Source organism: Copadichromis virginalis, linkage group LG23 (genome assembly GCF_057382275.1).
Source record: "Copadichromis virginalis isolate Kocher_CV1m ecotype Utaka linkage group LG23, C_Virginalis_male_GT1.1, whole genome shotgun sequence".
NCBI lineage: Eukaryota > Metazoa > Chordata > Actinopteri > Cichliformes > Cichlidae > Copadichromis > Copadichromis virginalis.
In genome coordinates, this window is record NC_140639.1 from 49,880,536 (window position 1) to 49,906,425 (window position 25,890).

The 25,890-nt window shown below is 43.3% G+C and overlaps 3 protein-coding genes across 3 annotated transcripts in view; 2 read left to right on the forward strand and 1 right to left on the reverse strand.

Moving 5' to 3' along the window:
• LOC146682049 (NACHT, LRR and PYD domains-containing protein 12-like) overlaps positions 1–25,890 on the forward strand; it is a 233,161-nt gene that overhangs the window by 179,818 nt on the left and 27,453 nt on the right. The window lies entirely within an intron of this gene.
• On the forward strand, positions 2,857–11,041 carry LOC146682057 (protein NLRC3-like). The gene is made up of 3 exons (XM_085448515.1): positions 2,857–4,256; positions 4,361–6,149; positions 10,864–11,041. Exons 1-3 carry the CDS (start codon positions 3,989–3,991, stop codon positions 11,039–11,041), a joined length of 2,235 nt encoding a protein of 744 aa, XP_085304641.1. The 5' UTR covers positions 2,857–3,988.
• LOC146682058 (uncharacterized) lies at positions 18,197–19,937 on the reverse strand. The gene has a single exon (XM_085448468.1). The coding sequence runs from the start codon at positions 19,870–19,872 to the stop codon at positions 18,310–18,312; it is 1,563 nt and encodes a 520-aa protein (XP_085304594.1). The 5' UTR covers positions 19,873–19,937; the 3' UTR covers positions 18,197–18,309.

A 25,890-nucleotide genomic window follows, 5' to 3' on the forward strand; every position in this document is an offset into this window, starting at 1 on the left:
TGTTTAGCAATGTCCACTTCCTTAGTGAACCTGTACTTGGCCTCTCTGTAGCAGTCCCTGTCTCCGCTTCTGAACGCCTTACTCTTTTCCAGCCACAGCTTTTTGAGTTTAGGGGTAAACCAGGGTTTGTCATTGTTATAACTCACCCTGGTGCGTGATGGCACAATGCTGTCCTCATAGAAGTGGATATAGGAGGTGACAGTGTCCGTAAACTCGTCCAAGCTGTTAGAAGCAGCCTTCAAAGTGTCCCAGTCTGTGGTTTCCAAACACGTGCGAAGCTCCTCCACAGCCTCGTTGCTCCACAGTTTTTTGGTCCTCACGACAGGTTTGGAGAGCTTCAGCCTCTGTCTGTACGCGGGGATTAGGTGGATCATGACGTGATCAGAAAGTCCGAGTGAAGCGCGCGGCACCGCGCGATAGGCCCCGCTGATCGTGCTGTAGCAGTGATCCAATGTCCTCTCCTCTCTGGTCGGGCATTTAATATACTGTTTGTATTTCGGAAGCTCATGGCTCAGATTGGCTTTGTTAAAGTCCCCAAGAGCAATGATGAGAGAGTCCGGGTATGTCCGCTCCGTGTGGAGAATCTGCTCTGCGAGTGCGCACTGAGCTGCTCGCGCATCCGCGTCTGGCGGGATGTAAACAGCGGCCAGGATGAATGAAGCAAACTCCCGCGGAGAATAAAACGGTTTGCAGTGAATGAAAAGATATTCCAGAGAGGGAGAGCAGTGCTGAGCAATCACTGTTACATCTGTGCACCAGCCACTATTGATGTAGAAGCAGACGCCTCCACCTTTGGTTTTACCGGAGAGAGCGGCCTGCCGGTCCGCGCGCAGCAGATGAAAGCCCTCCAGCTTGAGCGCGCAGTCCGGGATGTCCTCACTGAGCCACGACTCCGTAAAACATAAGACACAGGAGGAGGCAAAGTCTCTGTTCATGCTTCTCATCAGGGCCAGTTCGTCTATCTTATTCCAGAGTGAGCGTACATTAGAGAGGAAGATCCCAGGAAGGGCCGTTCTCAGTCCGCGTTTCCTCAAACGCACGAGTACGCCGGCTCGCTTACCTCTCTTTCGACGTCTCACTTTCCTGATCAGAGTCAGCAGTAAATCTGCCGCAGATGCGACAAATATTGGAAATAAATCCACAGGCGTTGTAGTCCTGCAGTTAAGGAGCTCTTCTCTGGTGTAAGAATATCCAGAGGAGTTCCCAGACACAGAAGAAATGCACAAAAACAAGACAAAAGTAACGCACTGAAGCACCAGGGCATCCATACGCGGCGCCATCTTGGTTATCTGGCTTCGGATCTTCGGATCTGATCTTCGGATCCACATTATGTCAGCAGCTGTTCTCCACCGTGAACTATGTTAAAAACAAACACCGCTCACGCCTCACAGACGACAGCTTACAGTCCTGTAAAGATGAAAGTGACTTCGTAAAGCCCCGACCTGCAGACGCTGTGCGCAGAGGTTCAGGAGCAGAAGTCCCGTTGTAAACATATCACGGCAGACCCGACGATGTTTGCATGAACACGCTTTTCAGCTTCTCTTTATTGACCGCTTTTCACACACGGTTGCTGTACGCACACAGCCGGCTGTAGCTTTGCAGCTCACAGCCCGACACACACCAACACAACAGCACAGACGTTAAGGCGGCGAGGCGTGATTGCCGCTCAGGTGCGTCCGCCTCGCCGCTGCAGACCACGCCCCGCCACACACATTAACCAGGTAAAATACATATTTAGGCAGAATTTTGCAAATATCTATTTTTCATCTTTCAGCAGCATAGAGCTTTTTTTCCAATTATTTTTTAAAAGTCAGGTCAAGGCTCCAAAAGCCCAAAGGAGATATAAGGGTGGCGGCTCACAGCAGCTTTTGTTTGCTACATCATTTTAGTTCAGCTGGGTGTCTTTCCTTTTGTTATATTTCTGTAAGAGTTCAAATGTGTTCATTACATAAATAACCTGTAATTTTCTCTGTAGCACTTCATGGATTTCATAAGCAACACACCTTAGTTGTTCACACAAAGCATAAAGGTAAAAAACAGTATATACAGTGTTATCTTCATTCTAGATGTCAAAAAGTATTTGTGGCTCCCAGTGTTTTCTTTTGCGTGGAAACTGGCTCCAAATGGCTCTTTGGGTCCTGAAGGTTGCTGACCCCTGACCTAATGGTATATTTTTTTTAGCTGGATCGTTCTATAAAAACATGAATCAAATCTGAGAAAAGTTTCCACCTGACCTGTTGAATGTTATTGAAGCCAGAAGTTTGCCTTCATACTGTGTTTCTTGCATGCCTTTTGTGGTGTACTAATTGATGTGAAATGAATGCAATGTGGTTGTGTTTGCAGAGGTCAGAGGTCACAGTCTCCAGTATCCAGCTGTGTGTCTGTGAGGAGTGACTGGTCCAAAGACAAACCTGTAAACTTCAGTCATGAACCTGCAGCAACAACGTTCTTCAATCATGGAGCTCAGCTGACCATGTAAGAGAGCTGCTGACTCATTTACGGGTGTTTGAAATTCTGTGACCACTTTGTAATTTTAGTTTATATTTTTAAAGTGTTTTTATTTGTAGTTGCCTGTATTTTTATTACACTGTGTGTAACGTGGTGGTTTGTGCTGTTTGGGATTGTTTTGGTGTATTTGTGTCAGAACATCAGATAAATGATTTCATCACATTTTAAAAGAAAGTATCAGGATAATAATCTGAACTGAGTCATCAGAAATAGAAAGATGGTCTCAACAGGCCACTGAGCTGATCTCCAAAGAAATGCAGAAGATTGAAGAGTCCGAGGCTGTTTATTTGTCACAGGCATCGTCATACACGTACAACACAGTGAAATGTGCTGAGCTGCTTTGTGCCACATTAGCACAGCATGTACTGACAGAGCAGTGCAAGCAGAACAAAGCAAATGAGCAAAGTGATGTAAACAGAGTAACTGAACAGAGTGAGCAGAGTAATATCAGCAGTAATGAAGCAGCAGGATCAGTGTAGCAGCGTGTGACGTCATAATGAATCAGGTATGATCTGAAATATGACAGTGAGACAAGAACATGATGTAAGGTCCTGTTTAAACCCTGATGGTGATGCTATGAGGGGAGCATGTTCTGATTTAGGACTTGGATGGTCTGAGGATAGAAGCTCCTCTCTGTTTGTGTCCTGATGGTGCAGAAGCTTCTGCCTGATTGTAGAAGGAGCTGAAGCCAGCATCATCCCAGAGGTGAAGCTCCTCTGTGTGCAGACCTGAGGTCAGATTCCTCCAGGCTGATGTTCAGGATCTACAGAAACGTGTGGTTGTAGTTATTGCTGCACTGTGTGCTGACAGCAGATACTCAGAACAAAGCGCTGCACACGTGTTCTTTACAAACATCTGTACATATAAAATATGGATCATGGCAGTGAATGAACACGTTTCTGTCATTTGTTTCATTGGCTTCTTTTTTCTGCCTGTGTTCATGTGATTAATGTCTAACACATAAACAGGTTTGTAATCAAACATCACATCATCAGGGAGGCATCATGAAACAAAGTTACTGCTGGAGGCTGAACTCAATTTGGTGGCAATGTTCAAAAATATCACTCAGATCATTTCAAAGCTTTTAGTTCTTCTTCTTCACTTCTGTAAAATAATAGAAAGGAAATCAGAACCCAGAAGTTCACTTCCTGATGACTGAACTCTTTCAAAATAAAGCTGAAAGCTCTGAATGTGACACCGCTGCTCCACCACAGTTTTTAGAGGAGGTCAAAGGTCAGTTCAGAGTGATGGATCCCAAACTTCCAGTACATCCAGTGAAGGACATAATCAGCTCTGTGATGAAGGCTTTTACTGTGGAGTTTGTAGGCTGATCACTCTGTGTTTAATAAGACAGGCAGGAACAGCAAAGGAAACTTGGATTCTGAACTCAAACACAAGTTTCTCCACTTTGACTTTTCTCTGTGACCATCAGAGCTTCTGCACAGTGTCATCAAATCTGGATGTTTGTCACTGACAGTCAATGATTTTAGTGATAAAGAAATGTGTTCACAGAGGGAGGAAGAGGAGTGGTGTCTGTGAGGAGGAGCAGCTGTCCTGCTGTGCTTTGTGTCAGGACGTCCTGAAGGATCCAGTCTCTACCAGCTGTGGACACTGGTTCTGCAGACAGTGCATCTCCTCATACTGGGACCAGTCTGCTTCATCAGGAGACTGGTCCTGTCCCCAGTGTGGAGAAAGATCCAGAAGCAGAGCTGGACTGCAGACAGCCAGTCAGAGCAGCTGTGTACAAAGTAAGACTGAACATCTGTCTGCTGATGGACTCATTTCTGAAAACTGGACTTCTTGTTGTTGTTCAGACATTGAAGAGTTTTCTTTCTGTTTTTCTTTCTTTCAGCAGATGTTGGTCTGCAGGAGGTTTTAGATGAACATAAGATCAGTCTGAGGAGGAGATGTGAACGTGTGACTGAAGGAAGTGATGAAACAGGAAGTAGAACCCTCCTCAACAGGATCTACACTGAGCTCTACATCACAGAGGGACAGAGTGAAGAGGTTCATAGCCAACATGAGGTGAGGCAGCTGGAGACAGCTTCCAAGATGGACGCCCTCCATGACACTCCAATCAGGTGCCAGGACATCTTTAAAGCCTTACCTGACCAACAGAGACCCATCAGAGTGGTTCTGACCAACGGCGTGGCTGGTGTTGGAAAAACCTTCTCAGTGCAGAAGTTCACTCTGGACTGGGCAGAGGGCTTGGAGAACCAACATGTCAGTGTGGTGGTTCTGCTTTCATTCAGGGAGCTGAACCTGATCAGAGAGGAGCAGTACAGTCTTCTGGAGCTGCTCCATGTTTTCCATCCAACACTACAGAAGGTCACAGCAGAGAAGCTGGCTGTCTCTCAGCTTTTGTTCATCTTTGACGGCCTGGATGAAAGCAGACTTTCATTGGATTTCACCAACAGGAAGCTGCTGTCTGATGTCACACAGAAGTCATCAGTCAGCCAGCTGCTGACAAACCTCATCCAGGGGAATCTGCTTCCCTCGGCTCTCGTCTGGATAACTTCCCGACCTGCAGCAGCCAATCAGATCCCTCCTACATGTGTTGACAGGCTAACAGAAGTACGAGGCTTCACTGACGCCCAGAAGGAGGAGTACTTCAGGAGGAGATTCAGTGATGAAGAGCTGTCCAGCAGAATCATCTCCCACATGAAGACATCCAGGAGCCTCCACATCATGTGTAGAATCCCAGTCTTCTGCTGGATCACTGCTACAGTTCTGGAGCACATGTTGACTACAGAGCAGAGAGGAGAGCTGCCCAAGACCCTGACTGACATGTACTCACACTTCCTGCTGGTTCAGACAAAGAGGAAGAAGAACAAGTACCACGAGGGACATGGGACGAGTCCACAGGAGCTGACAGAGGCTGACAGGGAAGTTCTTCTGAAACTGGGGAGGCTGGCGTTTGAACATCTGGAGAAAGGAAACATCATGTTCTACCAAGAAGACCTGGAGCAGTGTGGTCTGGATGTGACAGAGGCCTCGGTGTACTCAGGAGTTTGTACAGAGATCTTCAAAAGAGAGTGTGTGATCTTCCAGAAACCAGTCTACTGCTTTGTTCATCTGAGCATCCAGGAGTTTCTGGCTGCAGTCTACATGTTCCACTGTTTCACCAACAGGAAGTCAGAGGTGCTGAAGAACTTCTTGGGAAAAAAATACAAAGAGTCATCTCTGGATGATTTCCTTAAACGAGCCATGGAGAAATCCCTCCAGAGTAAAAATGGCCACCTGGACCTGTTTGTCCGCTTCCTTCATGGCCTCTGTCTGGAGTCCAACCAGAGACTCTTAGGAGGTCTGCTGGGTCAGACAGAGAACAGTCCAGAAACCATCCAGAGAGTCATCAAGAACCTGAAGAATAACAAGAAGTTTAAATCCTCTCCTGACAGAAGCATCAACATCTTCCACTGTCTGATGGAGATGAACGACCTCTCAGTACATCAGGAGATCCAAGAGTTCCTGAAGTCAGAGAACAAATCAAAGGAACTCTCTGAGATCCACTGCTCAGCTCTGGCCTTCATGCTGCAGATGTCAGAGGAGGTTCTGGATGAGTTTGACCTGCAGAAGTACAAAGCTTCAAAGGAGGGACGACTGAGACTGATTCCAGCTGTGAGGAACTGCAGAAAGGCTCGGTGAGTCCAGATGTGATCATTACATCATTGATCAGTGTCGGTTAATAGTTTAATGTTTAAATTAAAAACACAGTCCTTGGTTATAAAGTGCTTTACAAACACCAACATTACGGCTAACAGCTGGATTCTCCTGTTTCAGTGCAGCTAGCCAAACAACAAAGAGCCACTTGCTGCTAAAGACAGAGTGAAAGTGGACGGTATATCCTCCATTCTTCATGTAAAACACATGCAATGAATTGTAATGCACCATCTGTGTTTACCTTCATGCAGTTTTCTCTTTATGGTGGACTTGGATATTTAAATGTTTACCTCCTGGAGAGTCTTGTTCACTTGATTAGTTTTTGTGAAGAGGATTCTCCTCACCCCGTCTCCAAGGGAGACACCAGCTACCCTTCAGAGAAAATTTATTTGCCCCACTGGTAACCACGATCTGGTTCTTCCAGTCACTGCCCACAGCTCGTGACCATAGGTGAGGGCAGGGACGTAGATCGACCGGTAAATTGAGAGCTTCGCTGTCAGGCTCAGCTCTCTCTCTCTTCACCACGACAGACCGGTACAGCGTCTACCTCACTGTTACCGCAGCAACGGTCTGTCTGTTGATTCCTGCTCCCCTCCCCCTTCTTTACACGACCCTGAGATACTCAGACTCCTCCACCTGGGGCAGGAACGTCTCTGACCCAGAGTGGGCACTCCACCCTTTCCCAGCTGAGGACCATGGCCTCAGATGCTGATCCTCATTCACACGGCTTCACACTCTGCTGAGAACAGCTCCACTGTGAGCTGCAGGCCATCACCTGATGAAGCCAACAGAACCACATCCTCTGTGAAAACAGAGACCAGACTCTGGCTGTATCCCAATTCAGGGTCTGCAGCCTTAAAGGACGCATTTTAAGGCCGATTACATCACAGCGACGGGACGAAGGTCGCTGCTCGAAATGCGGCCCTCAAATGCGTCCTTAATTTCGCTGAATTTTAAGGACGTGGCGGTGTAGACTTCATATAGTATACTACTATACTATACACTATTATTAGTATAGTATACTACTATACTATACACTATTATTAGTATAGTATACTATTATACTATACATATCTGTTTTTAACAGGGAATCTTGATCATGTTACATTTGACTTCTGTTGAGCTTCTTGAATTGTCACCTTCAGTTCCTTTCATTTAGTCTTCCAGTGTCTTTGGTTTAAATGTATTTACCCTGATAACTGCATATGAAACAGTTCACCTCTTGTCACTCACTATTATCTGTTTGCCATAAAAGTGTTGGTGATGTGTTGGGAGAATCATTATTTTCAGTCTCTTCTTATAAACATAGTGAGGCAAAGATGTGGGTCGTGGTCCCTGATAATCAGACGTGTCTGTGTTCTGTTACATGTGACGTTAGAGAGGTTTTAGTGGAGATAAAAACAGGACCAACATCACTCGTGACTGCTTTCCTGTCTTCACAGTGTGTTTACTGTTGGAGCTCGTCCTCCTGTTGCATCTGTCACAGCTGTTACGCTCCTCTGTGACTCCTCCTCTATCTGCTGTCACACTGCAGGAGTTTTTGGTCATGGCGTGTGAATAACTGCCGAGGTCGGCTAGGACGACGCCACCACTCGTTGTCAGACCCTGTCACGCTGTCTGTTTTCATCTTTAGCCGAGGTTATTAAGAACTTCAAAATGAAACCAGTCTCTGTTTTCAGTCTCCGCCCTCTTTTGCAGCTTTGAGCCAGGTTGTAACACCTGTTAAAGTCACCACCTGTTGTGACCGGGGAGTGAGATGAGTGTGAGAAAGATGAAAACAACGTCTCATTCTGACTAGTTACTGGGAACTGATGTGTGATGATGCAATAACAAAGATGACTGTTTCTATGATTTTCTGTTTTATTAATTGTTTTTATTGATGATAAGGACAGGCAGAGGAGATTGGATGGATTTACTTTGTTTTATTATTTTGCACTGAAATGGAGTCCAGTGTACAGTCCTTGGCGTTGCACATATGTTTTAGCTGAGACTGTAGTGGGCACTCTTTAAATGTCGGGTCAGTTTGTCACGTTAGAGCCTATTTGTGCCTGTTAGTGCTGACGATGACTTCAGACCGAGCTGACTGAGGGGTCTAAGCTCATGATGCCACCAGCAACACCCGGGTCATGCTGCAGAGTTTTCAAACCCCGCTGACACTCGACATAATTTACTCAGGTTACATCAGGTGATCTAAGAAAGGCCGCTTAGAAAGAAAAGCGAGTGCACTGCTTTAAGTTTCTTGAAGATGTTTAATCTGAACATTCAGCTTCTTCACTTCTAAAACCAAAAAGTGGAGAGTCCCAGATTTTAATCCTAGTGGGAGTGTCCCTTAAGAGGGTCGCTGACCAACTATTGATCATGTGGCTCATCACATGAGCCAAGCTGTGAAAAAGGGTGTGGGTGATTATCAGCAGAGGTTTCGAGAGATGAAACGTCTTCAAGAAACTTAAAGAAGTCACTTTTCTTTCCAGGCTCCTTAGATTACCATGACTGTATGATGAGAACCTACACAGACATATCAGGTGAAGTTTTCAGTGTTTTGGTTCAGTTTAATGTAAAAATGGAGATGAAACACATATAAAGGCTGGTTTACACCACTGAGCCCTGCTCTAAAACACTGACACAGATCTGTCTGTGAAGCTGGCTTTAACAAATAAGAGCTTCAAGTTTTAAAAACATGTTTAGCGCCAAACTGTCCACTTTACTGTCTGTAGCAGGAAGTGGCTGTTTGGCACTGAAACGGGAGAATCCAGCTGTTAGCCGTGATGTTGTGTTTGTAAAGCTCTTCATAAACGAGGACTGTGGAGGAGGAGAGCCTGTGTGAGTCAGGTGGTTCACCGGCCGAGTGTGTCAGCGGCAGAAACAGCTGATCAGCGCCGTTTTATGCAGTAAAATAATCTTTCTGTTCCCAAACACATCCACACAGTTTGCAACATAACAGCCCACTACATGCACATCACACCACAAACATGCATAAACCTGAACATAAAATATGTCCTGTACCTGTGTGATCTCTTTAAGTAACTCACAGAATATCAACACTAACGCCACAAGTTTGTTGGTATTTTAACATTTTGACCATTGATTTTGAATTAAAACCAACAGTTAAAATATTTTTACACCTGAGGAAAGAGCAGCAGAAATATTAAGACAGATAAATCATTCTGTCTTCAGTCTCCATGAACAGCATCAACATCCTCTGGTGAAATTTCTCTTTCCTCCTTAAAATATATTAAATGTCAGTTTAATTCCAGATTAATGGTTAAAACATGTATGTCACATATGAACATGAGGAAATAAAGAAAAGTGACTGATTCAGTTCCATATATGCTCCAGGGAGGCGTTAAGGTTCATTAAAATTGTTCAGTTATTAAACTTTAATCTGAGCCGAGCTGACTTCCTCAGGAACAAATAAACACCGAGATAAACTTCACCTTACAGATATAATCTAAATGAATCATATCCAATCTCAGAGAGTTGACAGTCAGCTGTGTGCTGGGAGACATGTTTGTCTGCAGTGTACGAGCTCTGACCGCTCCCCAAAAATGTCGGAGTGAATACATTAATATTAAAAGTGTAGCTGGTGACACAGAAACAGAGGATTTAAGAAGTTTAAGTGTAGGTCGGGTCCACACATGTCCAAACACCTGTGCGTAGTCCTGCTTGTTACTCAGAAACGAACACTAATAAAATGGCCATAAGGCCAAAGCAATGGTTTTGACTGGTGTTGACCCCGCCCCCACCCTGAGTGTGGATGCTGAGAGAAGGGCCAGCTGTGAATATGAGGCTGTGGGAGCAGATGGAGAGAGAGTATGTCGGGGTATCCCAGTACAAGCTTTACTGGGGTCAGAAATTAGACAGACTCCAGTTCCTTTGTTTGATTTATCTAGTTTGATGTTAGGAAAGAGATTCATGAGATGGAAAAACCTCCCAGTCTACTGAGATTCAGAAATGATTTGTACACATGGAAACTCCCTGAGTGGGAACAAAGAGTGTCCTGTCAGGAAGAGCATTTGGAATATGGATGTTGAGGATGTGACAGTGCCTGAAATCCTGCTGCTGTTCTGAACCATAGTTTCTGATCTGAAGGTCAAACAGAGTCATGATGGTTGTTTCTATTTGTTCCTTTTTAGTTTAGTTCCCCTGAAATCAGATGTGATATCAGCAGCTCTGAGTTCATTCATCATTATTGTCCAGTGATGAGATTTCTGCTCCGTTTGGTGACAGTCAGCAGATTTTTCCTGAGTGTGGACGTGAACAGTCGTACCTGACAGCAGCAGGTAGCAAACAGAGATCGTCTTTCCAGCTGGAACTCTTCACTGAGCTGAGCTCATTCAAAATGTTCTGGATTCAAGACAGGAAACAGTCCACATGTGTGTCTTCACTCTGACTCTGGATCAGATCTCACTGACAGACTGTGGACATTATGGAAGCCTAAATGTGACGCCATCTTCCTCCTTCATCTGCAGATTAAAGCCAAACAAAGATTCTCATTAAAAGTCTGCAGGTCTGAGAGAGACTCAATCGTTGTGTCATGTCAAACACAGTAAGAGGAGCTGAAGCACAGATGTGAAGAGCAGATGTTCATCAGATTATGACCTCACTCTGTTTTGTCTTCATATACATTCAGTCTGTGTTTATAATGCAGACTTTCTGCTTTTATAATAACACATTTTATATTTTCTGTAATCACAGACTAGCTGACTGTGGACTCTCAGAGACTCACTGTGAAGTTGTGGCCTCGGCTCTGAAGTCCATCCTCTCCCATCTGACAGAGCTGGAGATGAGTAACAACAAGCTGCAGGATTCAGCAGTGAAGCTTCTGTGTGCTGGACTGGAGAGTCCAAACTGTCGACTGGAGACTCTGAGGTGAGTTCACTGACTGCAGCTGTTGTTGTTTTTCTATATTTCAGGCTGCAGAGACTTTGAGCTTGTGTGGAAACAGACAGAGAAAAGAAAGACATGAATGTCAAAGCTAATAAAGGTGAAGTTAGGAGCTGTGATGATGTTCATGTATCAGAAGCTGATCGGGCTGCTACAGAGACGACCCACACAGCTGCTGTGGTGAGGTTTGTGTTAAAGCAGAGGAACACAGGCCCAAACATGACAGCAAAGCAGGTTTCAGGCTCTGTGAGAGGATTTCAAACAGAAGCTGGAGAAGAGAAAGGACTACAGAAAGAAGGCAGCTGAGACCAGTCCAAGTGTTTCCATGGAGCCCAGTCTAACATTCATTTATACACTAACGTACAGAAGTGAACGGGAAAATGAATCCATAGTTTCAAATGTAGAAATAGTTCTCAGTTCATTTACAGAGTTTAATACAGTTCATGAGGAAATGTTCAAAGCAGTAGCTGAGAAAAAATCTTCTTCACAAAGTTGGATCCAATTCCAATAGTTTGTGATGCACTTTAACGCAGCGTGAGCAGTTCACTGCCTAACCCCACAGAGACTGTCAGTCTGGACTTTTCTTTATTGCTATTGGCTGTCAGTGAGATTTCAGAGCAATCAGAGACTGTGGGTCTGTGTATGAAGTATAATTCATGTGCAGTTGTTGAAGTTGTAGAATGAGAAATAGCAGTTTGGGGTATTTCCTGCTTTCATTGTCCTGCTTGTGCTGATGAAAATGTTTATTGACGTGTGAATTCATTCTTCAACGCTCGATTCTGCCTGAACAACGTGAAAACTTTGCTTATTTTTGTGTAACACAATTCAAAGTAGGGCTGGGTATCGTCACTGATTTCTAGAATCGATTCGATTCAATTCGATTGGAATCTGGGAAATGTTGCCTCAGACAGTCAGAAATATTATAATTCAGATCAGTATATTTACATATTTTTGTATCTATAAAAGGGAAGCTGGCACTTTCGCGACTTTATCAAAGGTGTGAGCATCACAGCAGAGGCCTTTGTGTCAAAGTAGCTGAAGATAAAACACAGAAAAACATGAAGCTGATTTTTCTGGGATTTTATAAAAATATTCTGCAGTAGATCAAAAACACATAAACATTACCTGATGCTGCTGAAGTGAAGCAGAGCAAAGTTACAGCGGTTTTATTAGAGACACAGCGTTTTGCCGTTTTGCATAATTTTAAAAAGTTTAAATTTGTTCAGAAGCCTGTTGAACGGCAGAAATTAGGTTTTCTTTTCGGAAGCAAGTAAAAGGAAAAAAACAGCGGCCGACAGCGCTGTAAACAACGGTAGACTTGTGCGTAACAAGCAAGCGAATAATGCAGAAAACAGATTTTTAGACGGGAAACTGTTCTTGAAGTACAGAGAGAGAGAGAGAGAGAGAGAGCTGTGCATGAAGTGTGATTTTTATCCTGGTGGAAACAAAACAGCAAAAGTCAGAGTGAGTTCATGACGATGTTTATGTGAAGCGTAGTTTGGATCTTCTTTTGCTGCTGGTTCAGTCAATATTGTTTGGAGAGAGATAAAACTAACAGCTTCAGAATCGAGCGCAAAAAGGACGTAAACACAAAGCGTGGACCCGCCGAAACATCAGAATCAGCGAGCTGTCGGCTTTCAGCCCCGACCGTGTCCGTGCCGTCAGTGAGAAAGGCGACATCTCACTGATTCTGATGCGTCGGCGGGTCCGAGCTTTGTGTTTATGTCTCTGTGCAGAATCCGTGTTCCTGCTCTCATTTACTGTTTCAGCTGTTTGGTGGTTGTTGAAAATTTGTGAGGTTTAACCTGAGATTCTGGAATTTCGGGCAAAATAAATTAATATTAAAAAATTGATTCAGGATTTTAATGAATCAATATCACGTTATCCAAGCCAGAATCGATTTTAATCGATGAATCGATTATTAAAACCCACCCCTAATTCAAAGCACTGAAGCATCGACTTGTTTGATTGATTGATTGATTGATTGGTAATTTATTTCAACATGTGAACAATATACAAGTACATTTAGAAAAGAAATAAGAGAGAAAAAAAATACTATACAAATTACATACAAAAAAACATTCTGATTAATTTACATGTTGAAAGGGAGTGGGAAGAAGTATACACTTATTTAATCCCACCCCTGTCCCATAAATTATCAGTGAATATTTAGTCAGCTTCCTTACTGATATAATTTGTAATAAAAATAGTGAACAGATTTCTGATATACTATATACTATAATATCACATCATGAATTTTTTGTTTGTTTGTTTTTAAATAGAGACATTCACTTAATTTAAATATTTTCCTTTTCTTTATAGATCGAGAAGATCATATTTTTATAACTCTTTTTGAACAGTTTTATGTTTGGACGTTGCTTTAATTCCATATTCAGTTTGTTCCATAGTTTCACTCCTTGAACAGAAACACAAAAGCCTTTTCTTGTAGTACGTACCTTCATTGTTTTGAAGTTACAAAAACCCCTTAAATTATAACTTCCTTCTTTCAAAAAAAACATACTCTGAATATTACCTGGCAGTTCTTTATTTTTTGCTTTGAATAGAATTTGTGCTGTTTGGAATTTCACTATATCGTCAATTTTCAATATTTCAGACTGCAAAAATAGTGAGTTTGTATGTTCCCTATAACCTGCATTGTGGATGATTCGAATTACTTTCTTTTGAAGAGTAAAAAGTGAATGTAATGTGGTTTTATAGTTATTGCCCCAGACCTCTGCACAATAGCTTAAGTATGGTGAAACCAGTGAACAGTAGAGAATATGAAGTGATGTTCTGTCGAATACCTGTTTTGCCTTGTTTAGTACTGCAATGCTTCGTGATACTTTGGAATGAATATATCTTACGTGAGCTCTCCAGTTAAGTTTTTCATCTATTATTACCCCCAGAAATTTATTTTCACTGACTCTTTCAATATCAACACCATTTATTTGAATCTTTGCATTTGTATTTAAACTACTATTTCCAAATAACATCAGTTTAGATTTATTCAAATTTAATGATAATTTGTTTTTATCAAGCCAGAACTTCACTTTACTTATTTCATTAGTCATATCCTCCAATAAATTCTGCAGATCATCACCAGAGCAAAAAATGTTTGTATCATTATCATTATCCAACAATGAAAACAGGAAACAGAGACAGCTGGCCTTCAAAGTAAAAGCTGCTCCTTTTGAAACATGTTGGTGGTAAAATGTAAGAAGAGCTTAAACACATAAATGATCTACGTGCCAAAATATTAAGCACAGTTGATATATTTGTCTGAGTGTTGTGATTCAGGTGTAGATGTAATAATGTACATATAGCAGTTTCCTCTTCTAGATCAGCTGATCAGAGTCAGGCCAATCAGCTCTGAGCATGCTCAGTCTGAGTTATGGAGCCACATACTACGATTCACCGTGGCAACGGCATGAGCAGAGGCTCCGTGTGAATCCAGAGGAGCAGAAACATGAATGATGACAGTAGATGATTGTGTGAAAGTGCTGGAAGCAAATGAGTGTGTGATGTTCTTTCAGTGTTGCACTTTGTAGACGCTCCCTGAGCACTGGTCTCACAGCCAGCTGCACATAGAGACCAGTGTTGTTAGTCCAGGTCAGAAGATGACTTGTTGGAATGAAAATGAGCTTGTAGTTTGTCTGCTTTAATAATGTGACTGGAAAAAGGTGTTGGACTTCAAATATGTCCATTTCTTTCACACTTCACCTTTAAAAGTGAAGCCATGTGGTTCCTGGAAGGAAAAACACGACTTTTTCAAGTCTTTGTCCTGTTTTTATGAGAAATGTACGACTTTAATGTGAAACATTCAGAGTTTTTTCTCTTGTTGTGTTTGTTTGAAGCTGCTTCCTGTTGGCTTCAGCTGTTTGGAGTTTCCATTTTCTAAACTTCTACATTCTGAACCTTCTTCAGCTCTGAACAGATGATGAAACACTGAATGATTTCAAGCACTTTGTCTAATAAACTTACATCTTTCATTCTTTATACAGATTGTGGAGCTGTGGTTTGTCAGAGATCAGCTGTGATTATCTGGCAGCAGCACTGAAGTCCAACCCCTCCCATCTGAGACAGCTGGACCTGAGTAATGACTCCTCCTGGTCGCCGACTAAGAACAAGCTGCAGGATCCAGGAGTGAAGCATCTGTGTGGTTTCCTGGAGAGTCCAGGATGTAAACTTGAAACTCTGAGGTCAGTCAGCATGTTTTAGTTGTGCTGAGATGAATATGATGTGAAAGTTGTGCTGACACTAAACTGCAGACATCAGGCTGATATTATACTGATCCACACTGAGGATCTTCATGGTAAAGTCTGTTTTCTTCTTCTCTGGTTTAGTCCATTGACTGCAGCAGAACAATGTTCACATTTCAAACAGTGATACTCAACGTATGGCCCGCGGCCCACACGCGGCCTGCCCACCTTTCCTGATTCAGAGAGAGGGGACCCTGATTAACTGTGTAGCTTCTTCCTCACAGTTCTAAGTATCAGACACAACAGTGAATAATCCACAGCTGACTGTCTTTAGCAGGTCAAAGGTCACGGCACACAGCAGACAGTCAGAAATATTCTAACTCTGATCATTTATCAGTTGTGACACTGTGAGACTTGATCAGAGGTGTGATCATCACAGCAGAGGCCTTTGTGTCAAAGTCACTGAGGATCAAACAGAAACACATGAAGCAGATTTTCCTCTTCTGGCTTTTTATAGCAGATAACCTTCAAAATATTCTGCAGTCGATCAAAAACTGAAGCAAACCATGAAGCAACATGTGAACATGAGCTGATGCTGCTGAAGTGAAGCAAAGTTACAGAGGTTTGATTACAGACACAGCTGAGAGTTTGTAATCTGTCATCATTTTAAAAAGTTTCCATGGAACAGCAGAAATGAGGCTTTACTGTCAGAGGCCGACAGCACTGAACACAACAGCAGACTGGTGGCTAATAAACAGTGAATGATGCAGAAACAGATGTTTGAAGCTGTTCTTGGAGTACACTGAGAGAGAGAGAGCTGTGCAGGCAGGAACAGCCAAAGTCAGAGAGAATTCATGAGCATATTGATCAAACGTGAAGCAGAGTTTGGATCTTCTTTTGCTGCTGCTTCACTCAGTTTTGGTTGGAGACAGATGAAACCTGCAGCTTCAGGATCTGTGAGCTGTCCACTTTCAGCCCCGACGGCGTGTCCGTGTACGTGCCGTCGAGTGAACGATCCACGCTCTGTGTTTCCATCTTTGTGTGTTTAGCTGCTCTCATTTACTGTTTTAGCTGTTTGCTGCTTGTTGAAATAGTTTGTGAGCTTTAACCTGAGATTCTGGCAAAATACATTTATATTAAACATCGATTCAGGATTGAATGAATCAACATCGTTTTATTCAAATTAAAACCATTTAAATGGGAACATGAATTTTTTACAGCCGCCTCTAATGCTGGGTAATGTCAGCTGGTCCATGTGCAGCTGGCTGTGAGGCTCAGGGAGCGTCTACAAAGTGCAACACTGAAAGAACATCATCCATAAATATTGAGTAAGAACTGGACTCTCATACAGCGAGACTCGAATGCCTTTAAACATCAGCTTATCCTGCTGTTGGGGGAAAACTCTGCAAAAGACCCAGGAGAAATAAAGACACAATGAGACAAAGTTACTTTCTTTATCAAACGTGTACACGGGTGAGCTGCGAAGAACAACTCACATCGTGAACAGAGGCTTGGCACTTTTTATAGGAAAGACAGTGAGAACAGGATAAGAAAATAATAAACAGATAAAATAAACAACTCCCTATATGGTGCTAGTCTCGTCAGCAGAGAGCTAGGGAAGATAAAACAATCTAAAACAATATGTCCCAGAAACAAGATGTCTTTGCTGGGAAAGTCTAAAGGATAATTCTAAACTAATCTAAACATAGACAAAGGGCATCTTTGTACATTTAAAAGAAGGTAAAGAAACATAGAATCATTTTTCCTGTAACATATTCCCTCCTGTTTTAACTTATTTTAAATGTTGTTAAGATTCAATATTGAGGAAGGGTACAAGAGGTGATCGAAGAATAACCACACCGATCCGGCCGGGTGAAGTCAAACGATGATTTTAATGAACACACGTGTGGGAAGACAACTCTGTACGCAGACAGGAAGTAGTCTTCGACTTAATCAAAGCATGAACAGATATTTTATAGCATCAGGGTTTGTTTACTGACGCCCCTTCATGCGTCACCGGTACATTTTATACATAGATCAGATCAACATCATCATGACTTTTCACCCAGAAAATCATCTTCTATTTTCATGGCTTGGTACTTTCCGTTCTTATCTTAAAATGAATTGTTCCTCTTTCTTGCCGAGACAACAAGGACGGTTCCTCTAAATAAATCTAATTTAAAGTGTGTGTGTGTCACGACCTCACTCAGCCTCGATGTCACCTCTCGCACTTCTGACCTTTTACCAGACCAGAGGCTCACTGAGACTATGTGTATGTCTTCTACTAAATAAATGTTTTAACCAAGAACCTCTACTAAAACCTTAATATAAAATGATCTGATATATAAGTGTTTTGTAAGCATGTATTGCAATTCCTTCTATGGCTCCAAGTCACTTGCACAATAGATTGTCCGAACATCGCGCCGAACAAAGCTTCCGACCCCCAATTAATTGACCGAGCTCCAACTCTTTAATAAGCACAGATATGCATTGTGTATAAAATAGTCATAACTGCTTAAGGCCTTCTTAAAGCTATCTGTTACATTGTTAAAGCCTCGTCTTAGCCTGCGGCTCAAAATAACTATCTGCTTTCACTTCTGCATACAACTTCCTGTCAGCCTGCAACTCAGTCTTTCTGAAAGAGACACTGTTTAACCCCTGAATGCAATATAAACTCCAGATTTTATTATTAATGCAATGGTAATGATGACAATTATTTAACTATAGCAGTAAAATAATTTCCCTTCTCGACAATGTATACAACAATTGTCAGGGAAGGTTATTTATTAACTATCCTTAGCAGCTTTTAATTTTCAAAATGTCGGCAAAGCAGAAATGTAAATCATGTGGTCTAAAGAATAAAACAAATAAAAGAACAAAGAAAAGCATAGTAAATGAAATAACAAGAGAAAATAATAAAACTAAAACTACAAAAAATAAAATGATAAAAAGAAAAAGAATATAAACCTTATGTTGTACCTGCATAAACTACTAATGTGTTAATCAGTGCATGATCACTTGACAAGTCATTTTTAATCACCACTTCATTTATTAGCAGCTAGTACAAGTTCTCCTCCAGCAGAATTGCAACGGGATGCTGTTCTTCTTGAGGCACGGCAACATAAGCAGTCATTGTAGTTGTTATCATCTTTGAAATCATTACTCTTAGACATGGCAACACACACAACACTAATATGAGCAGTGCTATCATGATGAGACCTAGAAGGACAAACGGCTTTGCTACAGCAGCCAGCCATGAACCGCCGAACAGCCAGTCCAGCCAGCCTTGTGCTGTAGCTGCTCCAGGTGTGTGGTCAGTGACATATTTTTGCAGAACGGTCAAATTCTGCAAAGCTTCATAAATGTCTCCTACAGTTTCGTATCCATCAGGGATAAAAGTGCAACATGTCTCCCCGATCAGCTTGCAAACTCCTCCTTGTGATGCTGTTAGCAGGTCTAGTGTCAGTCTGTTCTGCAGCACCATCGTTCTGATGGCCTGCTGTTCTCCTGCTAAGGCGGTTCCCAGGGTCTTAGTCAAGTTGATGTGTCGTAGCAGAGCATATCGGTTGATTTCCACATGATCCCGCACCTCGGCAACTCCAATGCCGGGGATCAAGCTCTGTAAGAATTTCACTCCTCCTCCCCAGATGCGAAACTCTCCCGGCACTCCAGTGTCCACTGTAATGCCGAAAGAATTGGGTGAGGCGATGTCCACTTCACGTCTCTGTCGGCTGCTTGGGTGATGTGCAACACTTTGCATGAAGAAGACGTGATCTGATAATTGCACCAGGGCGCACAGACCCCCCCAACCTTCAGGGAGTGACAGATAAGCCTTATTGCCACATAGGAAGTACCAGTCAGCCAAAACTCTGGTTCCTCTACTGCTGGGTGCCGTCCGTGCACATCCTGTCTGGTACTGAGTCTTTGTTTGTAGTGGCATTCGGTAGCTGTAGTCGGAGCGACAGTTGAGGCTCATCAGCGTCGTGTTACTGGCACAGGTGTCGTTGATTGAACAGGCCATACACTTCCTCTCGTTCCTTGGTGGGCAGAAAGTGTATATGTACTTACATAGGTGTGTAGGCAGCTCCCCCACTGCCCGCGATCCATTGTTCATCACACATACTGGCAGTTGTGATGCGTTCAGTTTGTTCAGTAGAATTACATCAGGCAGCGGGTCTGAGACTTGGGGCCAGGTCAGTAGGTAGGTCTGTCCGGAACAGTTCACATTTGTGAGTGACGATGACCTCCAGGTTGCTTTTGCTGGGATGCTGTAGTTGGCCTTGGACCAAAGAGTACCGTAGCCTGGATGTGTTGCCAGGCCCAATAGGCACCAACTGCGATCTTCAGGTATGCTGTACGGCCACAGGCCAGACGTCTGTGAGGATAGGGGCATATGGGTACATGCATAGCAGTCAGTTTTATTATTCAAGTGAGCTGTAGTGTTCATAAACTGCCACCAGAAGTTAGTGGCGTAGCCATGGGGAAACTTGGTGTACTTTCCTTTGTCATACAGTGTCTGCCTTTTCTCCATATAGCGTGACTTGTTGTCCCTCACGGAAGCAAAGGTGAGGAGCCCGGCCAGGGTCAGGGCCGCTGCAGTTATTAGGAGCCACCACCTCATGACAACAGGACACACCCTCCTGTCGTGAGTAGACCCCCCGGCCAGAAAGGCTGTTCCCTCCACCGGGCGAGATCACGACAATTGTAGAATGCTAGAGGGCGCTGTTTGTCACCAAAAGCCTGTGTCAGAACTGCCTTCATGTAGCCGGCCCCCCCATCAACATGCAGCGTGAAAGGCTTGTCATAGTCAGGCAGGGCCAGGACTACGTTTGTTTGTAAAGCCACCTTTAGGTTAGTAAATGCTGTGTCTGCCTCTACCGTCCACGTTATTGTGTCGCGCAAAGCGAGATTTTTGCCATAAATCATGTCTTGCAGTGGCTGAACTGTGAGTGCATACTCTGGAATCCAAGCTCTACAGAAATTACACAAGCCTAAAAAGCTCATCATCTGCTGTTTTGTTTTAGGTTTGGGTGTGTTTTGCACTGCCAGCTTTCTGGTTCCCAGCAGCGTTTTGCCCTGGCCTGTGAGTGTGTGTCCGAGATAGGTAACGTTATCACTCCACAGCTGCAGTTTGTGTTGTGAGACTTTGTGGCCCTGTTCAGCCAAATGCTGTAGCACAGCAAGTGTATTATCTTTGCACACCTGCTGTGTGTGAGCGGTTATTAAAATGTCATCTACATACAGCAAGTATTGACCTAGCTGTGGGAGCTTACAGCTAGACATTGACTTCTTTAGTGCTTCTGCATAGAGGGTTGGGCTATTCTGAAAACCCTGGGGCAAACGAGTGTATGTGTACCCTCTGACCCTCAAAGGTGAAGCCAAACAATGGCTGTGAGTCTGAATGTAGTGGAACTGAGAAGAAGGCGTTTGAAAGGTCGATTACTGAGAACCACTGTTCGTTCGGTGTGACCTGATTTAAAATAGTGTGTGGATTAGCAACCACAGGTGAGATTTGTTCAGTCACTTCGTTTATAGCTCTCAGGTCATGTACTAGACGGTATGCACCCGTAGTAGCTTTCTTAACAGGAAAGATAGGAGTGTTACAGGTGGCTGTCTTTGTTTTTATTAAAATTCCTGCCTTCTCCATGTCTGCTATCACTGGGCGGATGCCATGTCTAGCCTCAGTAGTGAGTGGGTATTGAGATATCAGTGGTCTGTGTTTTGAGAGAGGTTTTACTCTTACTTCATCTGCATTTTTTATAAGTCCTACATCAGCAGGGCCTGTAGACCAGAGAGTTTTAGGCAGCTGAGCTAGTGCTGCCTGGTGTCATTCAGTTAGTTGTGCGTGTGTTTCAGCGACATCGGCTAGGTGTACAGCAGGCCTGACAGTGACCAACCAACCCAGTGTGTGTCGGAAACAACCCGTCCGGCGGCCTTGCAGCCAGCCTTCATGAGTGTCTTCCGTTTTTTCATAAGTGTCTGCTTCAACCCTGGCTAACACTTTTCCTAAATCCTTCCAGTCTGAGTGATAGTTATGCGCTACAGACACGTGTGGCTTGGGCATGCGGTTCAATGCCTTCACGGCTGCTGATTGGATTACGGAGCACACTGCATTTCCCGACTTTGTGACATACAGGTGTTGTAAAGTCAAACTCTGTTGTCCTAGCTTCCACACTTGCTGATCGTAAAGTGGGTCTGGGCCTGGAGTTTGTTTAAATCTCAACGTGTTGTGATACTCGGTTGGTTTCTGGAAAGTGGATGTGGGGGGTGTATATTTGCGGGCCACATTGTGTAGCTTTGTGAGCTCTGGCAACTCGAGAGTCCAGTAATAATGTGGGACACCGTAGCCTTGAGAGAGACACACGTTGCTGCTGTGTGCCGTGTTAATGCTATCTGGCTCTGGAGTGTTGTCATTTAGCATGCATTCAGCAATCATGCCATTCTCTTCCGGTACCACGCCTATCTTGAGTTCTGTCAGAGCGTCTCTTCCTAGTAGGTTTACCGGGCATGACGGGTCATATATGCATTTAATGAAGCACCTGCGGCCACTTTCTGTATGTAATAGTTCTAACGGGGCAGTTAGTTGTTGTACAGTGGTGTGGCCTGTGGCTGACTTCACAACTAATGTGTCTTTTGAGTACTGTAAGTTTTTAGGCGGCTGCCTTAAAACCGTTTTACATGCTCCGGTGTCACACAACATTTGGATTGGTTGCCCGTTCACATGAATTAGCAGCATTGGTTTGTATTCTGACCCTAATAGCAGTTGTTCTATGTTAAAAACTTCTCCTCCCTCATCAATGTCCATGTCTTGTGTGTTTTCTAGTCACATGTCGCTGTTCTCCATAGATCCGCCACTGTTTTGCCTGTCATTGTTTCTCCTACTATTTTGTGTCTGTGGCTTACTCCTGCAATCTCGTGCAAAGTGACCTTGTCTTCCACAGTTGAAACAGGCATTGTCTCTTTCATATCTGCTGTCTCTGTTTCTGTGTCTGCGGCCTTGCTGTCGATTACCTTGCTTCCCTTTCTGCCTCTGATAGCCTCCTGAAAATGCAAGGAAACCTGTCTCTGAATCTATGGTGAAGACGTCAGCCTTATTTTTCTGCTTGTGCACTTTTGTGGCGTGCTCAGCGTGTAACAGGGCATCCGGCAGGTTGCCAGTGTTCATTGTGACCCAATGTTTCTCTACATGTGCTCTGATTGGTGGGAGTAGGCCATTTAGAAATGCATTTTTTAACTGCTGCTGGAATGGCGTTGCATCGCCATCGGCATAATCTAAACCTGAATGCTGCCTAAAAACTGGGCGCAGGCGGTCTAGAAAGTCTGATGCAGTTTCATTTTCTTTCTGTTTCACCTCTCCTATTTTATTGTAGTTTGGCTTGGGGGCCAGCTGTAGTTTCACACGTTCATAGAAGTTATGTAGTTGGCCTTCTAAATCAGGGTCGCCTGCACGCAGGGGTTGTGGCGCGTTACCGATCACTAAAGAATCTAAAGGATTATTAATTGCCCCCCCAGTGAAAGAGCCTTTCACTGAGCCAAACTTCAAACCTAAAAGATCTTGAAGTACCTGGTACATTTCATGACCGTTTAAATACCACTGAGTCCTAATTGCTTCAACTGCTCTCTTCCATATGTCAAAACCGTCATGCAGGGGCGGGACATCTTTAAGAACATTTTTTCGATCCTCATGTGACCATGGTCTAAACACAAGAATTGTGGGCTGGGCGTCTCTATGCCCCATAGGTCCAGTCGGCTGACCATATCTGGGGTTAGGTGAACTTATTAATGGAAATACTCCTGGGGGGCTTGGGGGGTCAGGCCATATGTCCCTGCCTACATGACCTTCCCCTATATCTGTTCTGGGGGCATGTGTTACTGACATTTTAGCTAAGTCTGCCTGCACTGAACCGTAAGGGTTATTCACAGCTGCATCTCTCTCTGTGTGCTTGGGAGTAGATGCAGAGGCAGTAACATAGGGGGGAGGGGCTGCAGCCGTTGCTTCAGGCACCTCACAGCTTTGCTTTTGTTTTTTATTCTGTCTCTTTTCTCTATTCTCAGCACGTCTCTGTTGCTCTTTTTTCCATGCATCTAGGAAAGTTAATTCATTTGTGCGTTTTCCTTTCTTTCTAAGATTTGTGGTTGCACTTATTTCTTTTAATAAGCTATCTTTGAGCTGCGTTAAAGCTGCGGGGCTGCATGTACCCTCCCACCCAGGACATGACGTCTTTTTAGGATTACGCCATCTCCTTGCGCTGATTTTTCCTGCACCTGGATATTTATTTTCTATCCACTGTTCGTCATTAATGAACTTTTGTGTGTACTGTCCATTATTGGCAACAGGTTTTGAGGTTTCATTCCCCATTTTTTCTATTTTATATTATTTAGTGTATCTGACTTATTTATTTATTTATTTAGTTAGTCATGCATGTACTTATATTATTTATAGTAAATTGACAACACAGCTGCTATCCACCTTCGCTGGTATGAGGAATGAGAGTGGATACTCACACGCCCTTCTACTTTCGGACTATTTCCAAAAGCGGTGTGAGCTTTACGAGACGGAACTCGACCGTTCTCCCAGACCACCAGCACTTCAGCGAACAGCAGTGAAAGAAAAACACAGTAGGAGCGGCTCAGTCTCGTATTGGACCGTGAAAAGTCAGCTTGCTCCGTTAATTAAAACAATACACACACACATTCACATTCACACCTATTCGCGCGATCGGAACCCTTATCATAAGGGGAGCTGCCAGTCTTTCTGTAGACGAGCTACTTATTCCCTAGACCCTGTCTAGACCCAGCTGGGGGAGCTACCCAGAGCTCCAAACCTAACCCACAGAAGTGGGGAGCTTCCAGTCGACGAGCTCCTTTAAACCCACAGAGGTGGGGAGCTTCCAGTCGCGACGAGCTACTTTCGCTATTTTAAATTCCCTGAATTTAAAATGCGCTGTTACGCAAGATTGTGTCAGTGTGTCTGTATCTACCTGGTCGGTGTCGCCGGGTCTGGTCCACCTCGATCGGGCCCCACCACCGTGGGTCGCTTTCTAAGAACGTTGGCCAAGACTCGAATTTAACGCTCTTGGTCTTTGACCACACACCTAGTATGTGAGCTGTCGACAGGCGAGCAACGTGGACTGGTCACGGAGATGGGACATGATGGAGGCGCTCCGGCTCCGAAGGACCAAGAAATGTTGGGGGAAAACTCTGCAAAAGACCCAGGAGAAATAAAGACACAATGAGACAAAGTTACTTTCTTTATCAAACGTGTACACGGGTGAGCTGCGAAGAACAACTCACATCGTGAACAGAGGCTTGGCACTTTTTATAGGAAAGACAGTGAGAACAGGATAAGAAAATAATAAACAGATAAAATAAACAACTCCCTATATGGTGCTAGTCTCGTCAGCAGAGAGCTAGGGAAGATAAAACAATCTAAAACAATATGTCCCAGAAACAAGATGTCTTTGCTGGGAAAGTCTAAAGGATAATTCTAAACTAATCTAAACATAGACAAAGGGCATCTTTGTACATTTAAAAGAAGGTAAAGAAACATAGAATCATTTTTCCTGTAACACCTGCTGATCCAAGTCCAACACTGAGTTTGTAAAAAGATGTTTGTCAATCATTTTGTTTGGTTTCTGAGGAAAAAGATTCAATAACTTGCTGCTAATACACAACATTTCATCATATTTCCTCATAACCCTCTTTTGTCTGACCATTTGATCCCATTTGAATTTGCAATAAAGGATCCACAGAGTTTGGTGACAATAATGACAGTAGATGTTTGTGTGAAAGTGCTGGAAGCAAATGAGTGTGTGATGTTCTTTCAGTGTTGCACTTTGTAGACGCTCCCTGAGCACTGGTCTCACAGCCAGCTGCACATAGAGACCAGTGTTGTTAGTCCAGGTCAGAAGATGACTTGTTGGAATGAAAATGAGCTTGTAGTTTGTCTGCTTTAATAATGTGACTGGAAAAAGGTGTTGGACTTCAAATATGTCCATTTCTGTCACACTTCACCTTTAAAAGTGAAGCCATGTGGTTCCTGGAAGGAAAAACACGACTTTTTCAAGTCTTTGTCCTGTTTTTATGAGAAATGTACGACTTTAATGTTCTTTTTTTTTTTAACTAAATTTTTATTATAATTTACAACATTGCAACTTGTACTTGTCGATGTTCACAAGTAGGACAGTTACAGGAACTGCAATGCAGAAATGTAGGTTAAAATAAGAACTGCAATTAGGAAGCACAAAACAAAACTGGGAAGCAAAACAAAACCCAAGCAAGCAAACAAACAAACAGACAACAACAGAAACAAAAACTTTATGTAATATTAAATAACATGTGACAAACTTAGCCATAAATGGACAAAACGAAACAGACCTATGCTAAATTATTGAAACAGTAAAGCATGTATGGGTCGCCAACGCTCAGTAAACAATTCTCTCTGAATCCGCAGAGCAGATGTTATTTCCTCCATCTGGTAAATTTCTCTTGCTTTATCAATCCACATATTATATGAAGGTGGGTCAAGATTCAGCCATTTAATAGTGATACACTTTAGTGCTGGCAATTATCTCTGGGGTTCTAAAATATCTCATGACCACCTTCCATTTAAATTCTCTCCACAGCCCAGAATTAGTCA

Bases quoted from the DNA above. Each gene is read 5' to 3' on its own strand.
- LOC146682057 (XM_085448515.1), top strand. From the start codon at position 3,989: ATGATTTTAGTGATAAAGAAATGTGTTCACAGAGGGAGGAAGAGGAGT. The intron at 4,257-4,360 runs GTAAGACTGAAC...TCTTTCTTTCAG, and splicing joins TCAGAGCAGCTGTGTACAAA to CAGATGTTGGTCTGCAGGAG. The intron at 6,150-10,863 runs GTGAGTCCAGAT...CTGTAATCACAG, and splicing joins AGGAACTGCAGAAAGGCTCG to ACTAGCTGACTGTGGACTCT.
- LOC146682058 (XM_085448468.1), bottom strand. From the start codon at position 19,872: ATGAGGTGGTGGCTCCTAATAACTGCAGCGGCCCTGACCCTGGCCGGG.